Source organism: Ursus arctos, unplaced genomic scaffold (genome assembly GCF_023065955.2).
Source record: "Ursus arctos isolate Adak ecotype North America unplaced genomic scaffold, UrsArc2.0 scaffold_3, whole genome shotgun sequence".
NCBI lineage: Eukaryota > Metazoa > Chordata > Mammalia > Carnivora > Ursidae > Ursus > Ursus arctos.
Genome location: NW_026622985.1, coordinates 15,924,350 through 15,949,604, shown reverse-complemented (window position 1 = coordinate 15,949,604; position 25,255 = coordinate 15,924,350). Strand labels below are relative to the sequence as shown.

The 25,255-nt window shown below is 44.0% G+C and overlaps 1 protein-coding gene across 1 annotated transcript in view; it reads left to right on the top strand.

Annotated features, from left to right (window-relative positions):
* Positions 1 to 25,255, top strand: part of SLC26A4 (solute carrier family 26 member 4) — a 50,428-nt gene that overhangs the window by 22,047 nt on the left and 3,126 nt on the right. The window contains exons 10-21 of the mRNA XM_057304064.1: positions 4,204 to 4,351; positions 4,977 to 5,090; positions 8,796 to 8,873; positions 9,014 to 9,109; positions 10,321 to 10,427; positions 12,494 to 12,563; positions 14,152 to 14,244; positions 15,174 to 15,269; positions 15,860 to 16,090; positions 19,974 to 20,028; positions 21,449 to 21,594; positions 23,036 to 23,119. Coding sequence (XP_057160047.1) covers positions 4,204 to 4,351; positions 4,977 to 5,090; positions 8,796 to 8,873; positions 9,014 to 9,109; positions 10,321 to 10,427; positions 12,494 to 12,563; positions 14,152 to 14,244; positions 15,174 to 15,269; positions 15,860 to 16,090; positions 19,974 to 20,028; positions 21,449 to 21,594; positions 23,036 to 23,119 — 1,318 coding nt within the window. The remainder of the gene's footprint in view (positions 1 to 4,203; positions 4,352 to 4,976; positions 5,091 to 8,795; positions 8,874 to 9,013; positions 9,110 to 10,320; positions 10,428 to 12,493; positions 12,564 to 14,151; positions 14,245 to 15,173; positions 15,270 to 15,859; positions 16,091 to 19,973; positions 20,029 to 21,448; positions 21,595 to 23,035; positions 23,120 to 25,255) is intronic.

The following is a 25,255-nucleotide window of genomic DNA, read 5'->3' as shown; positions in this document are numbered from 1 at the left end:
TAACGTTTATCACACTGAGAACAATCTGCTTAAGGAGTAAGGGACATCCTCCACCAATTAGTTTGATCAGTCTTAGGTAATAATTATGTCATTGGTTCTCATGAACAAAATGCATCATCTTAAGGGAGGTTTTATATATGGTTGGTAGTTGGGTGAATTAGAAGAGTTGAGAGCTGAGTTCCTTTGTCCACTTCTGTCACCACCTAGAGGGGTGACGGGGTGGGAGTGAGGGGGTCTCCTATGAAACAGAGTAAATTCTTAATTCGGGCTTGTTCTGAAATACCAGTGAGATCTCTCATAAAATGCACCAAATGGACCAAGTGCACTACGCTATAATTTTATCACACGGCATTAAAAAAGAAACCTAGGTGTTCACTAGATTGGTAACATTAACTTCTAGCAATTATGACCAGACTTACTGTTAGATAGCCAAAAGGTACTAGTTTCCCCTCCCTCAAACCAGTTGCGGGACCTTGGACTGGACTCTGTTTCTCCACGCATTTCTAGAAAACTCCTTAGGCTGGCTGAGTCCTACTGCTTATTCCAGAGGGAACTGATGCTTTCCATATGATTAACCTTAAGATTTCTTCTAATAGCTGGTCAAAGAAATATTGGAAAAATTACAACTGGCCTCCGTGGGTCTTATTTTACCTATTAGCCATTCTAGGATTTCTCAAACTATCTTTTTGTGAGAATCCCATGAGACCCTTGTTAACACAGATTCCTGGTTCCCACCCTGAAATACTGAATTAAGCTTTCCAGAGGAGGGGCCTAGGAATTAAATTTTTTTTAAAGTCTTTTTTAATTAAATATTTTCCAAAGGTGTGATAAAAGGTGCGAAGTGGCCACTTGCGGCCTTATGGGATTTTCATCCTATCAGATTATTTGAGTCGCTACAAACTACATGAGAAAGATATTTTATAGTTCCCCTTTGTCAGGCTTCCTAAGATGTAACACTTAGAGGTGGTCCACAGCAAATGCCCTATGCCTTGAATCCTCGTTCCATGAACAGGCTTGGGGAACTCATTTTTCGCGTCCCGAGGTCCCCCTTCTGGCCTAAGGCAGAGCTTCCCTGCCTGCTGTCCTTCTGAGAGTATACCTCTAGCCTCTTGCTCTTGGGTTGGGTTGAGCTGACTCCTCTGACAGGCCACCTGGTGTGACCGGTCAACGAGGTTGGCCTGCCTGGTCCCAGGGACTGAGAGCTCCTCCAGAAGGGCCGTGAGCCTAGTTGTCCCATTTGACTCTGTCTTTGTAGCACGGTACCTATCCCATAGGAGCATCTCAGGAAATACTTGCTGAGGGACCAAATCCCAAGCCTCTGCCATTGTAAGCAAGCCACTATTGTCTGATCTCATGTGGTAGCATGGAAACAAATCTAGTGACATCAACAACCCTCAGAAAGAAAGGGTGATGGGGAGAGATAGGAAAAGAGCCAGGAAAGTTGAATGTTGAAGGTGAGTTCCGTGACAGGAAGGGGTACCAAGAGAAAGATGGTGCAGGCCCCGTATTTATGCCCTCCTGGCTTCAGTCCTCTAGTGAGGGGGTAAAAGCAAAGCCACTGTTGGCAGTTCCTTTTACCCTGTTGAGGGCCAATTCCGTTTGCTAGGATCGCTCAGTCCATCCTTCCTTCCTTCCTTCCTTCCTTCCTTCCTTCCTTCCTTCCTTCCTTCCTTCCTTCCCCTCCTTCCTTTTACCCATACCAACAAGATGGACTGCTTTCTGGTGGCTCAGTTGGTTAAGTGTCTGCCTTCGGCTTGCGTCGTGATCTCAGGTGAGGTCCTGGGATCGAGCCCCACATCGGGCTCCTTGCTCAGTGGGGAGACTGTTTCTCCCTCTCCCCCTGCCCCTCCCCCTGCTCATTCTCTCTCTTACTCACTCTCTCTCAAATGAATAAATAAAACCTTAAAAAAGAGGGACTGCTTTCCCCTCTAGGTTTTAGTCCCTATTCTTTCTCCTGTTTCCTCTCTGAGTACACTGGTGACTGTCCCCTCCTCACCAGTGCCAGAGGATGTCACTATTCTCATGTTTGTTACATTGCTTTTGAAGTGATGTGCTTTGCACTTGTACTTGAGAGTGTGGCATAGGGGGAACAGGATGGGGGAGGTCAGCAGAATCACAGAGGTTTTCTCCCGGCTGCCTTGTGAAGGCCACTTTTCCCTTATAGTCGGAGTGGTGGTGCATTTGCCAAATGTTCAGGGCCAACCTGAAGTAAAGATGCACTTGGTATCATGTTTATCATGCCTGACTCTCTGTTATGGGTCCTCTGGCCCTTCAGGGACCCACTGCTTCCCACCCTTATCTTTTCAGAGAAGTGTCCTTCACACTCACTCCCCTTCATAGTGTTATCTCACGATCAGGCTACTGAAGAGGGGCAGGAGGTAAGGGAAAGATGACTCAGAGGTCATTAGAAGGTGTCCAGTCTGGGCCCCAAGTGAGTGCGTCGGGGCAGAAAATTGGCACTTCTAAGATCCAGCAAGGTAATGCAAACGATGGCAGGTGTGTGGCAGATTTAGGGTCTCCCTACATTTACTGAGTACTGACTATGTGTGTAGGTACTAATTACTTACACATACTTTGTGACTCTGGGGAGTCAAGGACCTGGTAGAAGGATCTGGAATTGGAGAAGTAGGCAGGCAGGCAGGCAGTGGGCATCAGGTCGCAATCAAAGCTAAACTCTTTGCAAGAAAATGGAAAGTTAATCCGGACAGACCGAATTACCTGAAGTAGGGCTGATTGGGTCTTAGAAATGAGTCACAGCCTGGTGTTAAGAAGTGACGTCCAAGCTCATGTCCAGGCTAGCGGAGGTGTGATACCGAGTCACTCAAGGGCTAGATCAGGGTTTCTAACGTTCTGTCCACCTACATATAAGATCCATTCCTGAGCTTACATATAAGTCAGGATGGGATGTGGGAGAAAAAGAGTCTGGGAAGTAATCTCACCTGTGGGGAGAAAAGGGTACTGGGGCAGAGAACCAGACAGATCTAGTTATTCAGGAAATCAACATTCATACCAGGACCCTACTAAATGACCTTGAGCAAGTCATTTCATTTTTCTGGACTTCAGTTCCTTTATCAACAAAAAGAGAGGTAGATTCAACAATTTCTAGTATATTAGATTAGCATATTACTTTGGGTGATATTAGGATACTAGCTAGCTCTAGATTTCTGTGGTTTTCTGTAACAATCTTATTTCTGCTGTAGCACTTCCCTCTAATTAGGGGTTAAAATGTAATTTCCTATTAAAGGAAACTCAGACATGAGTGAGGGAGGTGAGGGAGACTTTTTTGATGGTTTTTGCTTGTTTGTTTGCTTGTTTGTTTCGGAGGGTTTTTGGCTAGGGACCTCTGGATATACACTCTATGGGTAGTCATCAAGATACAGGTGCATGAAAGTCATTCCCCCAGCTTTCATATTTGGGGACAACTGAATGGTTATAAACTTGTAGGTTTCCTCCCTCCCTCCCTCCCTTCCTTCCTTCCTCTCTTTTTTTCCTTTTAAGTGGGCTTTTACACCCAACATAGGGCTTGAACTCACAACACTGAGATTAAGCATCACATGCTCTACCAACTGAGCCAGCCAGGTGCCCCAGGTTTATTTCTTTACATGGTTTGTAGAATAGCTCTGATATGTCAGACAGTAGTCATTTGACCCCACAGTCACTGGGAAGTCTTAGTCATTGTGATTCTGGAGCACTCTGATAATTATATAAATGTAATCTTTTCTGGACTCAAGATTTTAAATATCATGGCTCTTAAGATGTGGATTTTCTACCTAGTTCTTTTAGCATCTTATATTGTTTGTCTTTTTCACAGACCTGACATCTCTTCATGCAAGGCAAATCTCATTTTATGGCCAGACTATCTTTTAAATTCAAAGACCTTTAAGATAAAATTGTGCAAGGAGAAACACTAACGTGTGAAATGGCATGGCATGGGATTGTATATTACCGAATCTATAACGACAGGCTTATTCATGTCAGGGGTATAGATAAGGCAGCGTTCCTAGGCTCTCGAAGAGGGGACAAAGAAGTCAACCCATGAGATAGCACCAACTTCTAATTAAAACCTGGCAAAGCGCTTTTTCCCTCAGGATCAAGCATTTTCATGCCTGACGTGGGGTTGGGTGGATATAGCCTTTGGCAAGGTAGGAACGGAGAATTGTGGTCAAATCCTCACTGCCTTGTTTTCATTTAAAACCTCACTAGGTTTTTGCCTCCCATACTCCCACCCGTGAGCCTGTTTTCTGAGATGCTGGCTGCTTCGTTTTCCATCGCCGTGGTGGCTTATGCTATCGCAGTGTCTGTAGGAAAAGTTTATGCCATCAAGTATGATTACACCATCGATGGGAACCAGGTATGGTCACCCTGGCACTGACCTGCTTCTGTAGGGCCGCAAAGAAGAAAAAGGCGCAAGTGGGATAGGCTTGTTGTCTGCTAAAGAAGGGATTGGTTTCTTCCACCGGCCCTTATGGAGCTGGTTTCCCTCTTATGCATGCTCATTTGAAATTATTTTGAAATATGCAGGTTGCATTTCTTTCCTGTTTAAGAAATAAGTTGAAGTAACCCGAATTTTAAGAGTTAATTCAGTCAGGTCCTAAATAACATTCAGCGCTCACATAGTAGGTCAGCATAAGAGTTCTTCATGCAGTGCAGTGTCTCCTGATATATTTCATGTAATGGGAGCTATCATGTAGCAAAACAGTGCAACAAACACCATCAATGATGGTCGTGACCACTTTAAATTGAGGTGGTTCGCTGCAGTAAATATACACAGGACCGTTTTTTTGCAGGCATATGATACATTGCCGGGGGGCTTCTATTAAATTGCTCACAAATCTGCACGTGTGGGCAGTGCCTGGGGCTACCAGACAGGGTGGGCTTGGGAGCTTGCTTTCTTCCTCTTCTTCCTTCAACACTTGGTGACGGTCTTGCCAAGTGATTCTATTTGCAGCATCCCTGCCCCCCGGTTTCTGCCTTAGGAGTTCATTGCCTTTGGGATCAGCAACATCTTCTCGGGATTCTTCTCTTGTTTTGTGGCCACCACTGCCCTGTCCCGCACCGCCGTCCAGGAGAGCACCGGGGGAAAGACCCAGGTAAGGCACAGCAGTGTGGGGGTGCGGGTCTCCTGTGAGGGATGGACCAGGGCGGCAGCGCTCAGAAAGGCCTGCACAAGAACCGAGCAAGGCAATTAGCCTTGAGCGCTGAGGCTCGTGCCTCCTGAGCCCATCTGACCTAGGGCTCATCCATCTCCTCACCAGAAACCTCTTAACCAACATTTACAGTTTCCCAATGCCCAGATTCTCAGCTGGCAGGTGGCTATGCTCCGCCTGCGTTTCCAGGGACAGTAAGAACTGACAAGGAATCAGTGGTGAAGAATGCTGATTTTTATCAGTTTGTTATCTGGGGATAGAGAAAGCCCAGCGCAGGCACTTCGTGGCGTTAGTGAGGTATTGCATCTTCAGGAGAACCAAAAGCATCTATCTTCATCTCCTTACCAAGGATCAGGAACTTCCTCTGAGGCCGTTGCCCCACAGAATGAGTTTGCCAGCCAAGGACATTCTGATCATAACATTTTGGCCTTTCTTCTTGAGGACTATTTTTGTTCCTGAAGTTCTGAACGTGGGTTTAATCTGGCCTTTTCAGTGTGGTTCTAAGTTGTTGCCTTCACAAAGTGACCCCAAGTCCGGCATCCCAGTTCATCTCTGAATCACCTCCCCTTCGATTGGCCAAAAAGCTCAGGAGCCATTCCCGAAGGCTATTCTTTCTAGAGGGGCATGGGGTCAGATTTGCCAAAACAGGTGGATGGGGGCAAGGGACAGGCTCAGGAATTGTGTCTCTGTCGTGCCTGGGGGGTCTTCCCCTCCCCACACAGAGTTATTGTTTGAGTAAAAAGTGCATTGAGGGTATAAATGAGGACGTCATCGAATCCAAAGTAAGTACTGTAACACACACACAGTCTGTAGATAGGGTTTTATTAAGGCAGAGACTCAAGTGTAAAAGAGATTAATTGAGAAAACTGGTGAGTCCCTGCAGTGGCTTGGCCAGGGGAAGCTTTAATTTTCCCCAGGGCCCGCGTGAAGCTCCTTTCCCATTTATAGGGGATCTCTATGTGGGGGGGATGGGTAGAATGGGCCTCTTCCAATTTCTTGGCTCCTGCTGAACAACATTTAATTTTAATTTGCAGAATTTTTCTTTTTAAAATTGAACTTCCTCTTTTTGGGATGGGGGGCAGGCCTTTCTAGCTCTGAGGGAGCAGGGAAGACAATACAGCCCGTTCCAGGAGGCAAGGCCAGGGGTCTGTGGTCCGGGAGAAGAGGTCAGAGGTGATTTCCAGAGCTGCCCCTGTGTTCCGGTGGCGGCTGTCAGCATGCGAGTTTCCGCTTTCATCGGAGATGGGGCATTGATAGGCTCTCCAGGGCACGGGGCTGTACGAGGGTGCAGGCGGGTCCCCGACTGGTGATGTCCACTCTCCTGCCATGGCCTCCAGGCTCAAAGGAGGCACGGGCCAACCGCCCCAGGAAGAATGCCCGTGTAAAGTGATTCCTTGGCAGAGGGCGAGGGGATAAGGGTGTTCTGGTAAGCTAATACCCACCGCCACACACTGGCATGTATTATATTTAGGAATGAAGGATGCCAGGATTTCGGTAGTGAAGAATGAAGCAAGCACAGAAGTGACTTGATACTTAATTACTGAAATGTATACTAAGTTCTGGGGTTAAAAGTCTAAGTGCCTGGACTTCAATCCGGGGACTCATGACCACATAAACTGGCAGGTCTTCCCTTGTTGTGTGGCTTCTCGTGTTTTCTGTTATGTTGGGGCCTCAGTCTCAGCATCTATAAAATGGGGATATTAATTGTATCCACCTCATAGGGGTGTTGTGAGGATTGAATAAAAACGTCTATAAAGTGCTGGCGCACACTTGTAAATACTAATTGTTCCCGTCAGTCCCTCCTCGTGACAGGAGGAGCACGGAAGTCCCAGTGATACGTGCTGTGCCTGACACAGAAGAAACAGATATTTCCTGCTCATTAACTGTCTGCAGCACATCCTCAGTTTGCAGCAGAGCTTGACGTCACAGCCTGTTCTGTCACCCCCACCGGACTCCTACGGACCCACCAGAAACTAATTCTGATTACAAACTAGTCTCAGCTCTGATTACCTTCTCACTTACAACAGAATCATTAATTAGTGATTGACTGTGCTCATAGACATAAACTCTACAGCAGTTCCCACAAGTAATGGATCCCTCACGGATTTTAACAGAGGACCAAAATTCGTCTCGGTCCCCATCATTGGCGGCTTACTGTTCCATGTATTTGGCGAGTCAGTGGCCATTCTCCTGGCATGAGCTGGACAGCTGGCTGTGGTCTCTGTCCCCAGATCTCCATTTCTTTCAGCAACTCAGAGCCCTATAACCACAGTGAGTTGCAAGTGGCTCGAGATAGGCAACCAGTGTTGGTTAAGTAATTGTGTGGAAGGAAGGGAGGGAGGAAAGGAAGGAAGGAAGGAAGGAAGGAAGGAAGGAAGGAAGGAAGGAAGAAAGGGAGAGAGGGAGGGAGGGAGGGAGGAAGGAAGGAAGGGAGAGAGGGAGGGAGGGAGGAAAGAATGGAGGGAGGAAGGATATTAGTTTCTCTGCTCAGATAGGAGAGGGAAAGGTACAGGCATCCTGGAGGTGTGGTGTTAACAGGGACAAAGAGCCTAAAAAAGAGCTCTGGAAATACAAAGCAAAGTTTTTAGTCTGTCGGATACATAATGTTGCCTCAGGCTGATCTAACCGTAATCAGAACGTTGAATGAGCCATTTGCCAGGTGGAAAGACTGTGACTTTGAAATTTCCTGAAGTTTCTGGATTTTCTCTCGATGTTGGCTTTATCTGGCTCTCTTCTAACTGCAGCCTCTTGGAGCACGCAGCGCCTGTGCCCAGGCCAGTTTCCCCTGTTGCTTCTCCTGTTGCTTGGCCTCTGGTGCTCTGTTGCCTCTTCTCCTCTGTTTCAGAGCTTCTGGTCTTCACCTTGGCCATGCTCCACCTGTCTCAGCCGAGAGTTCACTGGTGAGCTAATCACACCAGATAAGAGCCCACCGCTCAGTCTCTCTCCTATTTGTGGATCTTTAGGAGAGCTTTTTGGCCAGCAAAGGTCAAGTTTCTGAAGGTCCTTTAACCCCTGCTCAGGCCCTGTCATCCTTGGGGCTGCACTCTGAGCCTGAGTCTGGGGACAGTAAGGGGAGCAGGGGACGTCGTCCCCCATGTCACCATGCTCATGTGGCATTTTGAACTTGCAGTAGGACTGGGGTGCTTATTTCCTCTGAGACTTCTGTGGGAATCATGTGCCGGAAGGACAAAGTGTTGTCAGAATTGCAGTTAGGGCTGCTGCTTCTAACACGGAAGAATCCGATGTGTGCCATGAGAATTTATTTCCCAAGAACATTCGGTGATCTGCTGTTGGGGGGAAGGGGGACCCAGGTTCCCCACTGTGGCAAGTGATTACAAGTCTGGCCTCCCGAACGGACACCAAAGGTCTAGGTCCAGGAATACGTCCCGATGAAATCCAGGCTTTCCCTTAGCACGCTTTCTTTAATTCCTCTGCCCTAGCCACCCTATGCATGTTTCCTACTCTTCCTTCAGTTGTGCAGTGTTTTAGGAAATAATTCTCATTTCTCTCCACAGTATTGAGCCCAAAGAGGGGAGGTAGGGAAGCTCAAGTGACTCCACGAACAGGCTCTCCTGCAGGCATCCAGCAAAGCTGGAGGACACGAGGGAGGACGCCAAGCCCTGTTCACGGGACGTGTGTGTCTTTCAGATTGCCGGCATCATCTCGGCTGGGATTGTGATGATCGCCATCGTTGCCCTGGGGAAGCTGCTGGAACCCTTGCAGAAGGTATAGCCCTGCTTCTTGGCATACTGATTGCGTAATCTCGCTTCACTGCTCTGCCACCAGAGAAATAACAGGAGATTTAAAACTCGTCACATGGAAGCCATTCCCCCGAATAACACAGCCTTCCCTGTCTCTCCCGGCAGTCGGTCTTGGCCGCCGTTGTCATTGCCAACCTGAAAGGGATGTTCATGCAGGTGTGTGACGTTCCTCGTCTGTGGAGACAGAGTAAGATCGATGCTGTAAGTCACTTACTGCCCATTTGTGTCTGAAGTAAGATCCGTTTGTTTTTTTAAAGATTTTATTTATTTATTTGACAGAGAGAGAGCACAAGCAGGGGGAGGGAGTGGCAGGCAGAGGGAGAAGCAGGCTCCCCACTGAGCAAGGAGCCCGATTCGGGGCTCGATCCCAGGACCCCGAGATCATGACCTGAGCTGAAGGCAGACGCTCAACCGACTGAGCCACCCAGGCGCCCGAAGATCTGGTTCTTATGCGCTTCCTGCCACGTCATTATGTGGGGACATATCTCCTCAATCTCACTTGCATTTTGGGACTCCTAGAGCAGAAAGTAGGATTGTGGGCCTAAGCCAAGGCCCTGAAGCCTGCCACGTGGACCCAGTCCGGTGAAGGTGCTGTGTCTCTGGGGAGATCTGTTCCCACCTAGGAAGAAGCCCATACAAACAAATTAAACACCAACCAAACCAACCAACCAAATTAAAAAACAAAGCAAAAAAATTTTTTTAAAAACCTCTGTAGTATAGAAGGACAAACAAAACACAAAACAAAGCAAAACCAAAGTACAAAACTCTTGCTGTGTATAACCCTGACCAAAGTAACCTTCACAACGGGTCTGAGGAACTGTAAAAACCAGAAGTAAGTCCTTCAGAGTCCTGCTCTCGTTTAAACCAGGACAAAAAAGGAGAAAACTCTGTTTATTGATCTGGAAAGATCTCCGAGACACATTGTGAAGTGAAAAAGAGACCGGTGCAGAACGGCATAGTTTGTACAATACATTAAAAGATGGGAAAATATAATACTGCTGTTCAGTCATGTTTGCTTGTATTTGCAAAAAGCGATGCTGGTGAAAAGCGTGCACATGCGCGTGCGCAGAGACACACACGAAGTAGAAGAGAGCACAGTAGGGAGGGAGGTTGGATAGGCGGAGACGGGAGAGGGTTGGAAGCAAAACTTCAAATGTAGACCTTTTTTATATTAATTCCATTTTGAACTATGTTCATATTTTCCCTATTTAAAAATTAAATGAAAACACATTGATATGGGACAGTTGGTCTTTATCGGAATGCTCAGTTTCCACTTCCACTTAAACATGAAATGAAATCAGAATATTTTTTTTGAAAAGCTGTAATTTGTTCGTGGACAATCCATCTTGTTTCCACAGGCGGTCTCTCGCTTCCAGATTAATGCAATGCTTCCCATTTCCGTTTTGCCCTAGGTTATCTGGGTGTTCACGTGCATAGCATCCATCATTCTGGGGCTGGACCTCGGTTTACTAGCTGGCCTCATGTTTGGACTGCTCACTGTGGTCCTGAGAGTTCAATTGTGAGTAATGTAAGACCCAGATTTCCCATAAACAGGACCACACAGCCTGAGATTTCTTATACCATTTTGATAAAATATAGGGAAGCCACTCCCTTTCATAATAGTTACTATATACTGAGGGCTTCTGTGGATTAAGCCCATAATGCTTGACCCGCGTCATCATATTTAGTCTTCAAGAAAAATCCCATGAATAGGTTTTATTATTCTCATTGTACAGGTAAGCAGATCGAAGCTCAGAAAGGTTAAGAACCTTCCCCCAGATCACACAGCTAGGAAGTCGCAGAGTCAGGATTTGAACCCGGGTGTATCTCATCCCCAAATCTGTGCACTTAGTCACGTGGTCTTCTGTTGTGCTCTCCTTTCGGTGGGGCTAAGACTCAAAGATTCGTGACTCAGCAAAGGACTGAGGTGGCTCTGTGGTTCCTTCTGCAAATGAGATGCAGTGTGTGGGGCACTGGGCTGAGGCTTGGGTCAAGGTAGCTGCTAAATATTATTACAGCTCGTTGTCTCCTGAAGCTAGTAACGCAGACCTTGAAAGCATTGATCGTAGCCCGAATTCTTTCAGATCGGCCAAATGAAGCAGCGCCCTATAAGCCACACGATTGTATGAAGCAGATGTCATTAGCTCATCTGAAGAGAGAAAGCAGCAAAGACATGGCTTGACATCACTGAGAACAATCTGTGAGGGAGCCTGAGTGTCTGGTGTTTTGTTGGTTCTGTTTTGACTCTTGAGAGGCTTTCGGCATGTGCCCTCCTGGGTCTATGAAGTTGTCCCAACAGAGAGGCAAACAGAGCCTGTCTCGCTCCTCAAAACCTCTGTTATCTTTCTAGACTTGTGGCCTCTTCTCTGGCTGTGCGTGGGCCACAAAGGAATAAGAAACCTGGAAAAACATCAGCCGAGACCCCTCCCGCTTTTCATAAGCCCACCCTTCTCTTTCTACCAGCTAGTACCCCTTCCCCTACTTCTTTCCTACCTTGACACCCTGGAGTCTTCCCAAAAGCTTGTGTTCACTGCCCCGGGGCCCTTATGTGGTCGCCCACGGACTGAGAGAGTTCCCAAGCTCCTGACGTGCCCCATTTGCTGCTGGGAAATAACTCCGAACCTGTCCTTGGAAGATGCTGCTTCCCATGCGCTCTCTGCCTCCGTGTCTGCTTGGCCCTGTGGGGGTGCGGTTGGGAGAGAGAGGTTTGTGGAGGGGCACAACACAGCTTATGAGCTTTACGTGAAAACTCAGCACAGCCTGATGAGTGGAGGGTAAAGCAGTGGCAGAAGTTTTAGCTGCTGACTTGGTAACTAGGCTTTTAGCCGAGCAAAAGCCTATCCTCCATAATGTTTCATTGCCAGTAATTATGTGGCTGATCCAGAGAGCACATTCCTGAAAGTACCCCAAACAGACACCCTTTCTTCAGGAACTGTATTTAGCATCTGTCCCTGGTTGCACTTGAAGAATCACAGGATTTATTTGATTACCTCAGGAGCAGGAAGCCAACAGTCTGGTTGATGAGAAGAACTTCCTCCCGGTCCCCCCCAGGCTCCCATTTCCATCAACTGAGACTAATTTGATCCCCGAAGACTCACCATACTTCCTCAGAAAGTTCCTATATCTCACGAGTAAGTTCCAGGCATTGCCAGGCAGTGAGGACCCCTGGGTCAAACGTAAAGGCTGCCCTGCCTCTTACGTCTGGGGCCTTTTTGACCTTACCTCACCCTCAGCTTACTCACCCGTAAGAATGAAGATAGGACTGCTGACCTTCCAGAAGGATGGTGATGCTTAGATAAAATTTACCATGTGTGAAAGCTCTTTGCTTGTCCTCTAAAGTGTTCTACACATGGAAGTGGGATGCTCGACTTCTCTCAGCCCTCAGGAAAGTCCTCCTCCTCCCAGGGCCCACGCAAACACCAGCTGTTCATTTCAGAGTTAGCTGCAGGAAGATGTCATCTGTAATGAAGACACAGGCCAAAAACACCAGAACGATGGGCTCTTTCCTCTCTGTTATTTCTTCTAATGTTTTATTCCAAAGGAGGCCTGTTCCAAAAAATCCTGACCTAATTTTTCTTCTTCTAGTCCCTCATGGAACGGCCTTGGAAGCATTCCTAGCACGGACATTTACAAAAGTACCAAGATTTACAAAAATGTAAGTGCCTTTGTGAGACATTTGCAGGATTTGGGTTTTCTAGCCTGGATTTTCAGGGGCAGCATATTTCTCTTTTAGTATATCAGGTGCAGGGTAGCTAAGTGGGGAGGCTTTTGCCAGGAACGTCTAGAAGCCTGGGGCGGGGGGTGTCATGAAAACTTTGACCCAGTGTGCTTTCTGATACGCATGGCTTGGATGAATTGTGTCCATGCTAGTTTGAAGGCCCATTTCATGTAAAGCCATTGTAAGAGGAACTTTTAAAAATAGGCAATTTGATGATTTCCAGAAGTCACCTCAAAATTCTATTTCCCTGCTATGTCATCCTTATCCTCTATGAAATTACCTGAAATCCCCATAATTCGTTTAATTCTAACATGACACTTTTAAGTTCTCTGGCACAAGGAACCTTATTTGACAGGTTGCTCTAATCTTAAGAAATAATATATAATACCGGAAATGAAGAAAACAAAGGAAGGACACATCCCACCGATGGGCTTTTGTTCCCTGCAAATAAAGTAGCTTGGTGGTCACCAGGGGAAAAAAACAGAGAAAGAAAATGCAGGAAAAAACCAATCGAGTATAAAGAATGTTGGACACTGACCCTGGAATTCCATTAGCTGCTACTTAATTTATTTCCACAATCTTTCTCAGTTCTGTTGAGCCAAGTGCTGCCCAGAGCTAAACATGATGGTAGAGAATCTTTTGGCTCAGGGAGCCACGGGCTGAGCCGGGGAGTTTGCAATTCTAGGCTCCACCCTGGGGAGACTGTGCCCATGTGGCTCAGTCTCCCAGCACCTGCTTGCTCATCTCAGGGGCTGGACTGAAATTGCTAGGATTCCTAAAGACTAGAAAGGTCTAGGATTCTGTAAGCTTTACTTTTGGTCTGATCACTCTGTGTCAGAGTAAGAACAGGCAGATGACATAATAGGCCTCAGTTCTTGCAAATCCCCTCCGTTGGCTACTTTTTTTTTCTTTCTATTTTTAAAGAATTGTAGCCAAGGTACAAAGGGGGTGGGCAGCAGTGTGAACTTGAGACAAAATCATGTCACTGTTCTCAGCCTCAATTTCTCCATCTGGAAATCAGAGGGTTGAATAATTGCTTATAAAGGCCCTTCCTAACTTGACCTTCTATGGGACAGTAAAGTTCCAGCAGTTTGAATAACCTGTGGCCTCCTAACTGGGGGAAGCCCCTATTCAGGGAGATGTAGGTACTGCTGCCCAGCTCCTTTGAACGATTGTAATTCACCTCCTAGTGGAAAAGCTAGAATTTTTTTTTTTAAGATTTTATTTATTTATTTGAGAGAGAGAGAGCACGCGTGCCCATGCGTGCAAGGTGTGGGGGAGGGGGAGCAGAGGGGGAGGAAGAGGGACAAGCAGACTCTGCACTGAACAAGGAGCCCAACAGGGGGCTCCTTCCCAGGACCCCCCCTCTATCCCCCCCCCCCCCCCCGTGACCATGGCCTGAGCTGAAACCAAGAGTCAGAAACTTCACCGACTGAGCCACCCAGGCGCCACCAAAAGCCAGAAATTGAATCAAATGTTTGAAGCCTAAGATTATTTAACCTCACACTTTTTTTTTTAATGCTAGATTGAAGAAATCGAAGGAGTGAAGATTCTTAGATTTTCTAGTCCTATTTTTTATGGCAACGTTGATGGTTTTAAAAAATGTATCAAGTCCACAGTGAGTATTTTATCCCCAGAAATTTCTAACCTCCTTTGAGACTTCATTCATTCTACAGGTATTTATTGGCTCAAACTGGGCTAAGGCCCTACACCCTATTCCATTTGTATGGGGCATTAAGAATTATAACATCCCAGTAACTTATAATCTATTGGGGGATAGAAAAACACCAACAATACCATATGTGTTAAAATCCAGGTAGCAATAACTATGGAAGACAAAAACAGTAGAGATGTGTCCAGGCAGAATTTGAGTTCCAGATTAAGTGGTTTACACAGTACATGTGAAGAGTTTCCAGAAGGGAGCAGTCCCTGGGAGTTGGACGGATCAGGCTGGGCGTGACAATTAGGCAGAAGAATGGTTATGTCAGGTGTTTGGGAACTCTGTGAGCTGAGAGTCAAAGGTAGGTACACATCTTTGGGCTGGAGGGTATTTGCCCAGTTGAGTAAAGGGTAAAAAGTCTATGTGGAATATGTCAGCAGGAAATTGTGGTCTTGAATGCCATGCCAAGCTCTGATGCTAAGTCTCCTGAGTGAATTCCAGAGCAAACTGGTTCACAGGAATGGTCCTCGGTGATTTTGCAATAACAAAAGGGCCCTGTGAAGTCAAGGAAATTTGTTAACACAGACTTAAAGCTAAAGAGGTTATTCTTTGCTGTTTTTTGTTTGTTTGTTGTTGTTTGTTTTGTTTTGTTTATGTTTTTGTTTTTTATCGACTTAGAGCCTTTAATATGAGACTATCTTTCCTGAGTCTCCAGGTAGGTAGGGTAGGGCTGATAGGGGAGACCTCCACCAGATCTTAGAGTTTCTTTTTTGACAGGATGTCTCAAGGAATAACACCACTTAAGAAATAACCTTTCCAGATAACAATTGCCATTAATGAGCATTAGGAACCAGACGTTTTAACTAATTTGACATTTCTTTCCAAAGGTGGGATTTGATGCCATTAGAGTGTATAATAAGAGGCTGAAAGCACTGAGGAAAATACAGAAACTCATCAAAAAAGGACAATTAAGAGCAACAAAGGTGAGGTGACATTTTTCTTTTCCTGTTAAATTCTTTCCCTACTCAAAGGAAAGCAGTTAGTCAAAAATTAAATGTATTCCCTTCGGTACCCAGATATGTACAAGGAGACAGTGGAATTGTTCTTGTAGGCGAGAGGGAATGGGAGAGAATTTAAAAATCAGCAGAACTCTCTGGAAACACAGGGTGTGATTTTTTTTTTTTCCCATCAAGAAATAGACCTTATTTTTACTGAAGGGAACAAAATAAGTGCTAATTCGATGCCAGAAAATTACTCACGATAGAAGACAGTTAAGTTCATAAACTTTTAGATCTATTACCTTTTATTCAGACTCTCCTGCCTATGTATCTCTTGGCCAAGTTCCACAATCTTCCAGAAATCAAGAGTTTCCTGGCTCCTCTGCTCTTCCATTTTTCTTCCTAGGGAACATCACAGTTTGGACTGAGGTAAATCTCATTCCTTAAGAGTTCATCCCTTTGATGTTTTGCTTGCCAAGGAACAGTGTATAGGACTTTTAAGTAATTTGAGATGAATCATTGAAAGATGTCCCCCAGTCATTGGCACTTAAGTTGGCAGTGTTTTCTTTATTTAGAATGGCATTATAAGGGATGCTGGTTCATCGAATAATGCTTTTGAGCCTGATGAAGATATTGAAGATCCAGAAGACCTTGATATTCCAACCAAGGAAATAGAGATTCAAGTGGATTGGAACTCTGAGCTTCCAGTCAAAGTGAATGTTCCCAAAGTGCCGATCCATAGCCTCGTGCTTGACTGTGGAGCCATATCTTTCTTGGATGTTGTTGGAGTCAGATCACTGCGAATGGTAAGGTTTTGGTGCTTTGAATTATAGGTTTGGAGCTTTGTCAGTAGTAATATAATAGGGGTTGCCTGGTCTTGCAAAGGGATGATTGTTGGATCTGTAATTTTTCTAGAGGATGGTTTTGCAATAGAGGGTGATATTTTAAAGCATGGACTGTGAGGCCAGACGGGGGGTTGAATCCCGGCTCCATGACTTACTAGCAGTGCAACCACGGACAAGTAGCTTAATCTGTTTGTACCTCAATTTCTTCATCTGTAATATGAGGGTAACAATGGTATCTATTTCGCAGGGTTTGTTATAAGGATTAAATAGGCTTATATATATGTATGTATTATATATGTAGCTAATAAAATAAGCTAATAAAATAAGCTACATATATAATACATATTATGTAGGTATTATGTATATACTGTTTAGAAGAGTATCTTAGCAAATACTAACATTTATTAAGTTTCATTTTTCTTAGAGTACATAGAAAATGGGATATTAGAAGAAGGAAAAATGGACAACAGTTTGTGTCAGTGTTATGGTGTTTTTTTGGTAACATGAACAGCAGCAGGGTAAGGACCCCAGGGGAACAGGGTAGGACCGGAAAAGCCAGGCGTTATTAAGAGGTTAGAGCAGGAAGCAGGTCAGGTTATCTAAGACATCAAAGCAAGAGTTGAGGAACATGTAGGACAGAAACATTCATGGTGTCAGAAACCAGTTATGCAGGCTCAAGTTCATTAATTCTTTCAGCAGATAATTGTGAAGTGCCTAATATATGCCAAGCACTTGCCAGGCATAAGAGAGACGTGGTAAAGCCACATAGCCCCTACCCTGAGGGGGCTAAACAGTCTAGAGGGGAAGGCAGATACTAAGTAACCTTTTAAAACCAACTGTATGAAGTGCTCCCAAACAGACTAACTAGTGTATCAACTTGACTAGAGTGTCAAATTTAGGTGAAGCTTCAGATAGGTATTAAGAAGGCCAGGAAGAAAAACAGGTTCAAGGCACCGACAATCAGATATAATACATGGAAATGACCCCAACAGGTGAAGGGGATTAAGAGTACACTTATCTCGATGAGCATTGGGTAATGTATTGAACTGCTGAATCACTGTATTGTACACCTGAACTAATATAACACTGTATGTTAACTACACTGGAATTAAAATTTAAAAAAAATTTTTAAGTCTATTAAAAAGGTATGGCAATGACCCCTAACTGGGATTTAGCTTAAGTGGGGCTTCCTGGCTACATCTGCAAGGGCAGGTAATGATTCCACGGTGTGGGTACTAGGCTGGTAAGGTAGAAAAGTGATTATACTTGACAAAAGAGTTCAAGAATATGCTGGCAGGTTCTATCCCAGTTTTTTTTAGAAAACCTGGCTATTATAATACTCATTTGAGAACAGAAACGAAAGCATAAATCTTGTTCTTCCTTGTGCATTTCACTCTCACCTGCGGCTCAGATCCATTGTGGATTGTATTGGTCCAAGGTTTTAATGAGTTACCTTTGGGGAGAGTCATAACTTGTCTAATGCCAGAATATTTTCCACACCCAACAAATAGTTCTTTCAAATGCTGTAAGGGAAATTATGATATCTCCAAACGTTATACTTGCATAGAGGTCTCGATTTTTTTTCCCCAGAAATGTCAAGTTCTCTTTTATTATTGCCCATAGTTCTTGTGCTTGGTTTTTTGTTTTTAATTTTTACTAATTTGTATATTTTTATTGAAGTATAATTAACATACAGTGTTATATTAGTTTCAGATAAACAATATAATGGTTCAACAATTCTGTACATTACTCAGTGCTCACCATGATTAAGTGTACTCTTAATCCGCTTCACCTATCTCACCCATCCCCCACCATCAGTTTGTTCTCTGTATTTAAAACTCTGGGGTAAAAAAAAAAAAAGACTCACAGGTGTTTTTGTTTGTCTCTTTTGTTTGTTTGTTCATTTGTTTTGTTTCTTAAATTCCGCATGAGTGAAATCATATGGTATTTGTCTTTCTCTGACTGGCTTATTTCACTTAGCATTATGAGTGATGTTGAACATCTTTTCATGTGTCTGTTGGTCCATCATGTTGTTGCAAATGGCAAGATCTCATTCTTTTTTACGGCTCAGTAATATTTGTGTGTGTGTGTCCACACCACTTCTTTACCCATTCATCTATTGACGGACCCTTGGGCTGCTTCCATATCTTGGCTATTGTAAGTAATGCTACAGTAAACATAGAGGTGCACGTATCTCTTTGAATTAGTGTTTTCGTTTTCTTTGGGTGGATAAATACCCAGTAGTGGAATTACTGGATCATATGTTATTTCTATTTTTAATTTTTTTAGGAACCTCCATACTGTTTTGCACAGTGGCTGCACCAAGTTACATTCCCATCAACAGCACACAAGGCTCCTTTTTCCCCACATTCTTGCCAACTCTTGTTATTTCCTGTCTTTTTGACACTAGCCATTCTGACAAGGTGATACCTCATTATGGTTTTGATTTGCATTTACCACGATGAGTGATGTTGAGCATTTTTTCATGTGTCTGTTGGCCATTTATAGGTCTCCTTTGGAAAAATGTCTATTTAGATCCTTTGACTATATTTTTAATGAGATTATTTGGGGTGTGGGGGTTTTGAGTTCTGTTAACTCTATATATTTTGGATATTAACCCCTTATTGGATATATCATTTGTAAATATCTCCTCCCATTCAGTAGGTTGCTGGGTTTGGGTTTTTTGTTTTTTTGTTTTTTGATGCGTTTTGTTTTGTTGATGATTTCTTTTGCTGTGCAAAAGCTTTTATTTTAAGGAAGTCCCAATAGTTACATTTTGCTTTTGTTTCCCTTGCCTGAGGAGACATATTTAGAAAAATATTTCTATGGCTGATATCAAAGTAATTACTGCCTATGTTTTCTTCTAGGATTTTTATGGTTTCAGGTCTCACATTTAGGCCTTTAATCCATTTTTGCATTTATTTTTGCGTATAGTGTAAAAAAGTGGCCACTTGCATTCTTTTGCATGTGTCCAGTTTTCCCAACACCATTTGTTGAAGAGACTGTCTTTTTCCCATTGTGTATTCTTGCCTCTTTTGTCATAGGGTAATTGACCATATAAGTGGGGGGTTATTTCCGGGCTCTCTCTCCTGTTCCATTGATCTGTATGTCTGTTTTTGTGCCTGTACCATACAGTTTTGATTACTAGAGCTTTGTAGTATGTCTCAGAATCTGGGATTGTGATACCTCCAGCTTTGTTCTTATTTCTCAAGATTGCTTTGGCTATATCTAGATTTTTTCGTTAATTTGTTTATTTTGAGATAATTCTAGATTCACATGGAGTTGTAAGAAATAATACAGAGAGAGCCTATGTACTCCTCACCCAGTTTCTCCCCATGGTAACATCTTGCAATACGAGAGTACAGAAATCACAATCAGGACATTCACGATAGAGTCAAAATACAGAGGACATTTTAGGTTACTTCACATTTGGCATCCAGTGGCCACATATCCATGTTTACTTTTCTTCCATTCAAAGATACAAATGTGTACTCTTGTCTCCAATCTGCAGGGCCTGTGTTAGGAAGCCTCCTGTATTTTCTTCCCTTTCTCGCACAACTACCATTGAAGCGCCTGTGTGCTTCCAGCTCGGTGCTATTATTGGTGGCACTAGATGCTGCCACCTCTGGAGACATGGTCTTTTCATCCCTAATCCTACCATCATTGTAGGTTGAAAACCTCCATGGTTTTCCAGGGATGACCTTTTCTCCAATAATCCACTTTCCTTGAAGTCCTGGTTAACCATGAAAGTGTTCACGTTTCTCCTGAGCAAATAATGGAATGCTACGGAATTATGGGCAGATATAGTCACTCACTGTTACAAATACTTTTTTTACATTTTTAGATTGTCAAAGAATTTCACAGAATTGATGTAAATGTGTACTTTGCATCCCTTCAAGGTAAGTGCACATACGAATATATCTACCTACAAGACTTTCTCCTAAGCCCTTTCTTCTACCTTGGAATGTGGGTATATATGATGTCCAAAGAGCCTTTAAAAAAAAAAAACTATGTTTAATTGTGATAAAAGATGTATAACATAAAATTTGCCATTTTAGTCATGCTGATGTGTACAGTTAAATCGGTGGCATTAAGTAGAGGCACAGTGTTGTGCAACCATTACAACGATCGGTTTCCAAAATTTTTCAGTGCCACAAACAGAAATCCTACCCATTATGCAATCCCCCTGGAGGGCCTTTTTTTAAAAAAAGATTTTATTTATTTATTTGAGAGAGAGAGAGAGAGCAAGCATGAGCAGGGGGAGGGGCAGAGTGAGAAGCAGACTCCCCACTGAGCAGGGAGCCCAACAATGCAGGGCTTGATGCTAGGACCCCGATATCATGACCTGAGCCGAAGGCAGATGCTTAACCAACTGAGCCACCCAGGCGCCCTGAGGGCCTTTTTGAACCTGGAAAGATATTATTTCCAATTTGTTTAGTAGAGCTGGTAAGCCATGGAAATGAGTGTCCTTTTTTTTTTTTTTTTTAAGATTTTATTTATTTATTGGTCAGAGAGACAGAGAGAGCATAAGCAGGGGGAGCGGCCTGCAGAGGGAGAAGCAGGCTCCCAGCTGCTTCTGGGAGCAGAAAGCAGGCACCCCAGAAATGTAGGTCCTGACAGCAGTGCAGGGCCCATGGGGAAGGTTTGCCAGGGGGATGGCTTAGATCCCTTAGAAGTAGAGGATCCTCCAGGGTCTGAGTCTGCATGTGCACAGGTGTTTGTATGTAGGAAAATGCTAGTGCTTAGGCTGAGTTGTCTAGAAGCAGGCTCTGAGAGAAGGATTCTTGCTCAGTGATTTATTGAGAGTATAAGTGAGGAATTCATGAGGGGCTGATGGAAGAGGCTAGAGCAGGGCAAGAGGCTGGACGAAGACATGGATTTAGAAGTCTCTCTTAGCCTGATGTCATAGGGAGCACACAGCAGGAAGAGGGGTGATCCTTCCCGAGGCAAGTGGGCCAGCCATTTTACCCCCATATCAGTCAAGGGCTGTAGGCCACCCAAGGTTGGGGTATAAACTGGTGGCCAAGGAAAATTCTTCAGAGAAGGGCACGGCTGTGAGCCACTAGCAGCCAGGTCCTAGCAGCCTGAGGATGGATACACGGGCAAAAACAAGGTGGTTAGGAACCAAGGCTGTCTACTACAACCAGTTATGGTATAACCATTCCATGTGCTTCTGGAAAAGAAAGTCAGTTTAGAGCAGGGTCATGTTTTGAAAATGAGGGGAAAAAATTAAAAGGAGGAGCTGACAAAACTTAGTATTGCCTGATGTTACAAAAACGTGCTTTCCTAGAGCCTGAACATTATTTCTTTCTTTTGAAGATCATGTGATAGAAAAGCTGGAGAAGTGTGGTTTCTTTAATGATAATATTAGAAAGGACATATTCTTTTTGACCGTCCATGATGCTGTCCTCCATCTACAGAACCAGGTTAAATCTCGAGAAGTTCAAGATTCCATTTTAGAAACGGTAAACATTTAACCTTTCTCATAAGTATCTTTCCTAAACTACCATGATTTCCGTGAAGAGCAAGAATTCCACAAGTCTAGGTTTGAATCCCAGCCTGCTAGGATTTGGGGCCACCTGCTTAACTTCTCAGAGCCTCACTTTTCTCATCATTAAAATGGGAGTAAAAACCTTTACCTTACTGGGTTGATATGACAACTAAATATGATAGTTTATGGGAAAGCACCTGGTAGTACCTAATATTTATCACTTTTACAATGTGTGGGTTTACTAATACAAATAGGCATTAGCTGTAATAATGCCTTTTTAGAAGATAAATGGTGAGTCTTGGCTTTTCTGTGCTTTGGGTGTACAAATGCACAGTTGTGCATACCATTTAACTTTTCAGCCATTTGGAAAATCTCGATGATAAATGTCTTTAAATAGGATCCATTAGGTCATAAGTGATCTTTGATAAAGGAAAAAAGAAAAGTCATGAATCAGCCCAGCGTTAATTATTTCTGACAAAATAGAATAGACCCTGGTTTCCCATGAGCCTCCCTCCCTATTTTGTCAGCTCTCCTGACACATCCCCCAGAGAGCTGAGCATTCCAGACTGGGTCATTGGACAGGTCATTGGGCTGGGTCATTGGGCCTGGTCCAAGAACCTCTTCTTTCATGAACCCTCAGACAGTGAATCTGGGCAGCTAAACAAATACTTATAAAATACTAACAATAGTAATTATTCCAGTGACACACTGTACTATATTTTTAATTGGTTCCTTCTTTTTTTCCACCCGAGCAAAGAGAATTGGGTTATTTCTGAGATGAAAAGTCGCTCCAGAGCACTTCGAAACACCACCCTTGCCTTGATATGCATCTGGAGTTGCTTTAGAAATAGCCTTCTTCATACATAAACCAAGGCCCAAATTGTTACCGGTTTCCTCTGTGTGGAGATTAAATTGCACACTACTGCTAAAAAGCAGAACTTTCCCCAACAGCCAGTCAGAGTGGCCTGTACACTCTGGCTTCCATTTCCAAAAAACTGAATTTCCATCCAATTCAACTGGGGACTTCTTATTGTCATCCGTCACAAGCCCTCCACTGGGCACTCACAGCATGCTCGGTGGGGTGCTAAGTGCTCTCAGCTCAGCTCCTGAAGGAGAAACACAATTGACTGCTGAGTCATTTAGGCAAGCGGTACACACTTCAGAGGTTGGGGAAGAGAGCTGAAAAGGAGGTGAGACAATGGAGAGCCATGCCAGTTCACACTTGAATGTGAAAAATTAGTATGAGGAAAAATTCTGAGGTGGGAAATGTGAAAGAACGAGAAAGCTGAAAAGGATTTTGCGGTACGGAGTTTATACATGACAAGCACCAGCAAAGCTTCAGATAATTTTCAGAGTATCAGGGTGGGCTGATGTCATTATCTTTCCAATAAATAGTCTTTGTTCTCTTGGTCAAGATTACTCTCATTCAAGATTGTAAAGATCCTCTTGAATTAATGGAAGCAGAGCTGATTGAAGAAGAACTTGATGTCCAGGATGAGGTATGATCATTATTTCCTTTCAGACAAAATAATTTGGATGGAACCTTGACTGAATAGAATAATACAAATAGTGACTATGTCTGACAAAAACCATTCAGGGAAAATGATTTTTAAAAAATACCAAAAGGATGGCTTCATAGAAAGGGGAAAATGGAAAACAAAAAATGTCCCTTAAAGACATTAAGTACTTAGGGACCTTTTGCTCAGACATACAGGCACAATCAGTGATTGGAAGCAGCAAACCCACTGGTCCTGATTTTATACCTAAGCCTCCACATATGTCTTCTTCCTTCCCCTCCTAAGGACAGTGGGGTGGGGAAAGGTGGATTGAGGAGAAGCTTCAGGAGAAGTATGTGAGGGACAGGAACCTCATGGAACTTTCTTCATCTGACTGATAATGTTAAACAAGACACTCCCTCCATTTGAGACTGATCCCATGTATTTCTGATGCCCTTGGGACATCAGACTCTTCCTAGGAACCTTGACCTAAATGCAGTTATCTGCCTGAACTTTGTGGCTCCGCCACCAAGTAAAATGGTACCAACAAAGGAAGATCATAGGAATTTTAAAGTTGAAAGCTGTCTTGGAATATCAAGACATCCACATCCTAGCCCCTGCAGAAATCTCTCCTACTCCATCCCTAAGGGTGTTCACTCGGCTTGTGTGTGAACATTTCCAGATATTGGCAACTCGTAGCTTTTCAAGGGAGTTTGTCACATGATTGGATGTCTCCAAGTGTTAATTTTGCTTCCCAAACTAGATGCAGCCTTTCTTTGATAACTACCTGGTGGACTAAGATCTGCCTTCTTGAGCCACACAAACCCTCCCACTGAACAGCCCTTACGTATTTGAGAGTAGCTCTCATGGGTCCACCAGACTCTACTCCAGGCTAGATTCCTCTAGCTCCCTTTACTCTATTGCTCATGGGCACAAAATTTGTTAATGCTTCTCTGGTCAAGAATGGGACACAAAATCCCAGGTGGAGTCAGGTCAGCATGGAGATTACACAACCACAGTCGACCTTGATCTTGTCAAGATACGTCTATCACTGCAACTTTAAAATGTGTTTATTTTCATTGCAGCCCCATCAAAATCTTGGCTTCTTTTTTTTTTCTTTTTTCTTTTTAAAAATATTTATTTATTTGATAGAAAGAGAGAGTGAGCAGGGGGAGGGGCACAGGGAGAGGGAGAGACTCTCAAGTAGACTCTGTGCTGCGTGTGGAGCCCAAGGCAGGGGGTGGGGAGGTGGGGCTTGATCTCATGGCCTTGTGATCATGACCTGAGCCGATATCAAGAGTCAGATGCTTAACCGACTGAGCCACCCAGGCGCCCCTCAAAATCTTGGCTTCTGTTGAGCAGGGGCCAACTAAAAACTTGGGCATTTTACACAAACTATGGCTTCACCTGGGCTCCCCATTTATAGTTATGCCATTGGTTTTTTACCCTAATGCAGGGTTATGCATATTTTTGGTAGAGTACATCTTGCTGGTTCTAGTTTATTGATATAGTTTCAAATTCTGAACTCATCACCCAGCATATTAACTATCCATCCTGCTGGTGTCGTATGCAATTCTGATTAGCATGCCTTCTCTGCCTTATTCCAGATCTTGATAAAAGATGTTGAGAAGAATAATATTAGAACCCCTATGGTATAATCAGGCAGTGAGGATGACAGGCAGAGATTTTTGTGGAGAAAATACATTGCGAGGGTAAAAATCAGAGGTCCTGCATCCTTAGTCCACCAGCTTAGTGAGTCTGGGAATGTCATTATTCCCCCTCCTCCTCCTCCTCTTCTTCTTCTTTTTTTAAAGATTTTATTTTGAGAAAGAGCACTAGAGAGAGAGCGAGCAAGCATGCATGAATGGGGGTCAGAGGCAGAAAGAAAAGCAGACTCCCTGCTGAGCAGGGCGCCCGATGTGAGGCTCAATCCCAGGACCCTGGGATCATGACCTCAGCTGAAGGCAGATGCTTAACTGACTGTGCCATCCAGGCATTCCTGGGAATATCATTCTTGAGCTTAGAAGTATTTCCAGCTTTAGTAGTTTATGACTATGGCTATAAGGCTGACTTTGTTGAGTAAAAACTCATCACATTGGAACTTAAGGGGACACCTCGGTGGCTTAGTTGGTTAAGCAT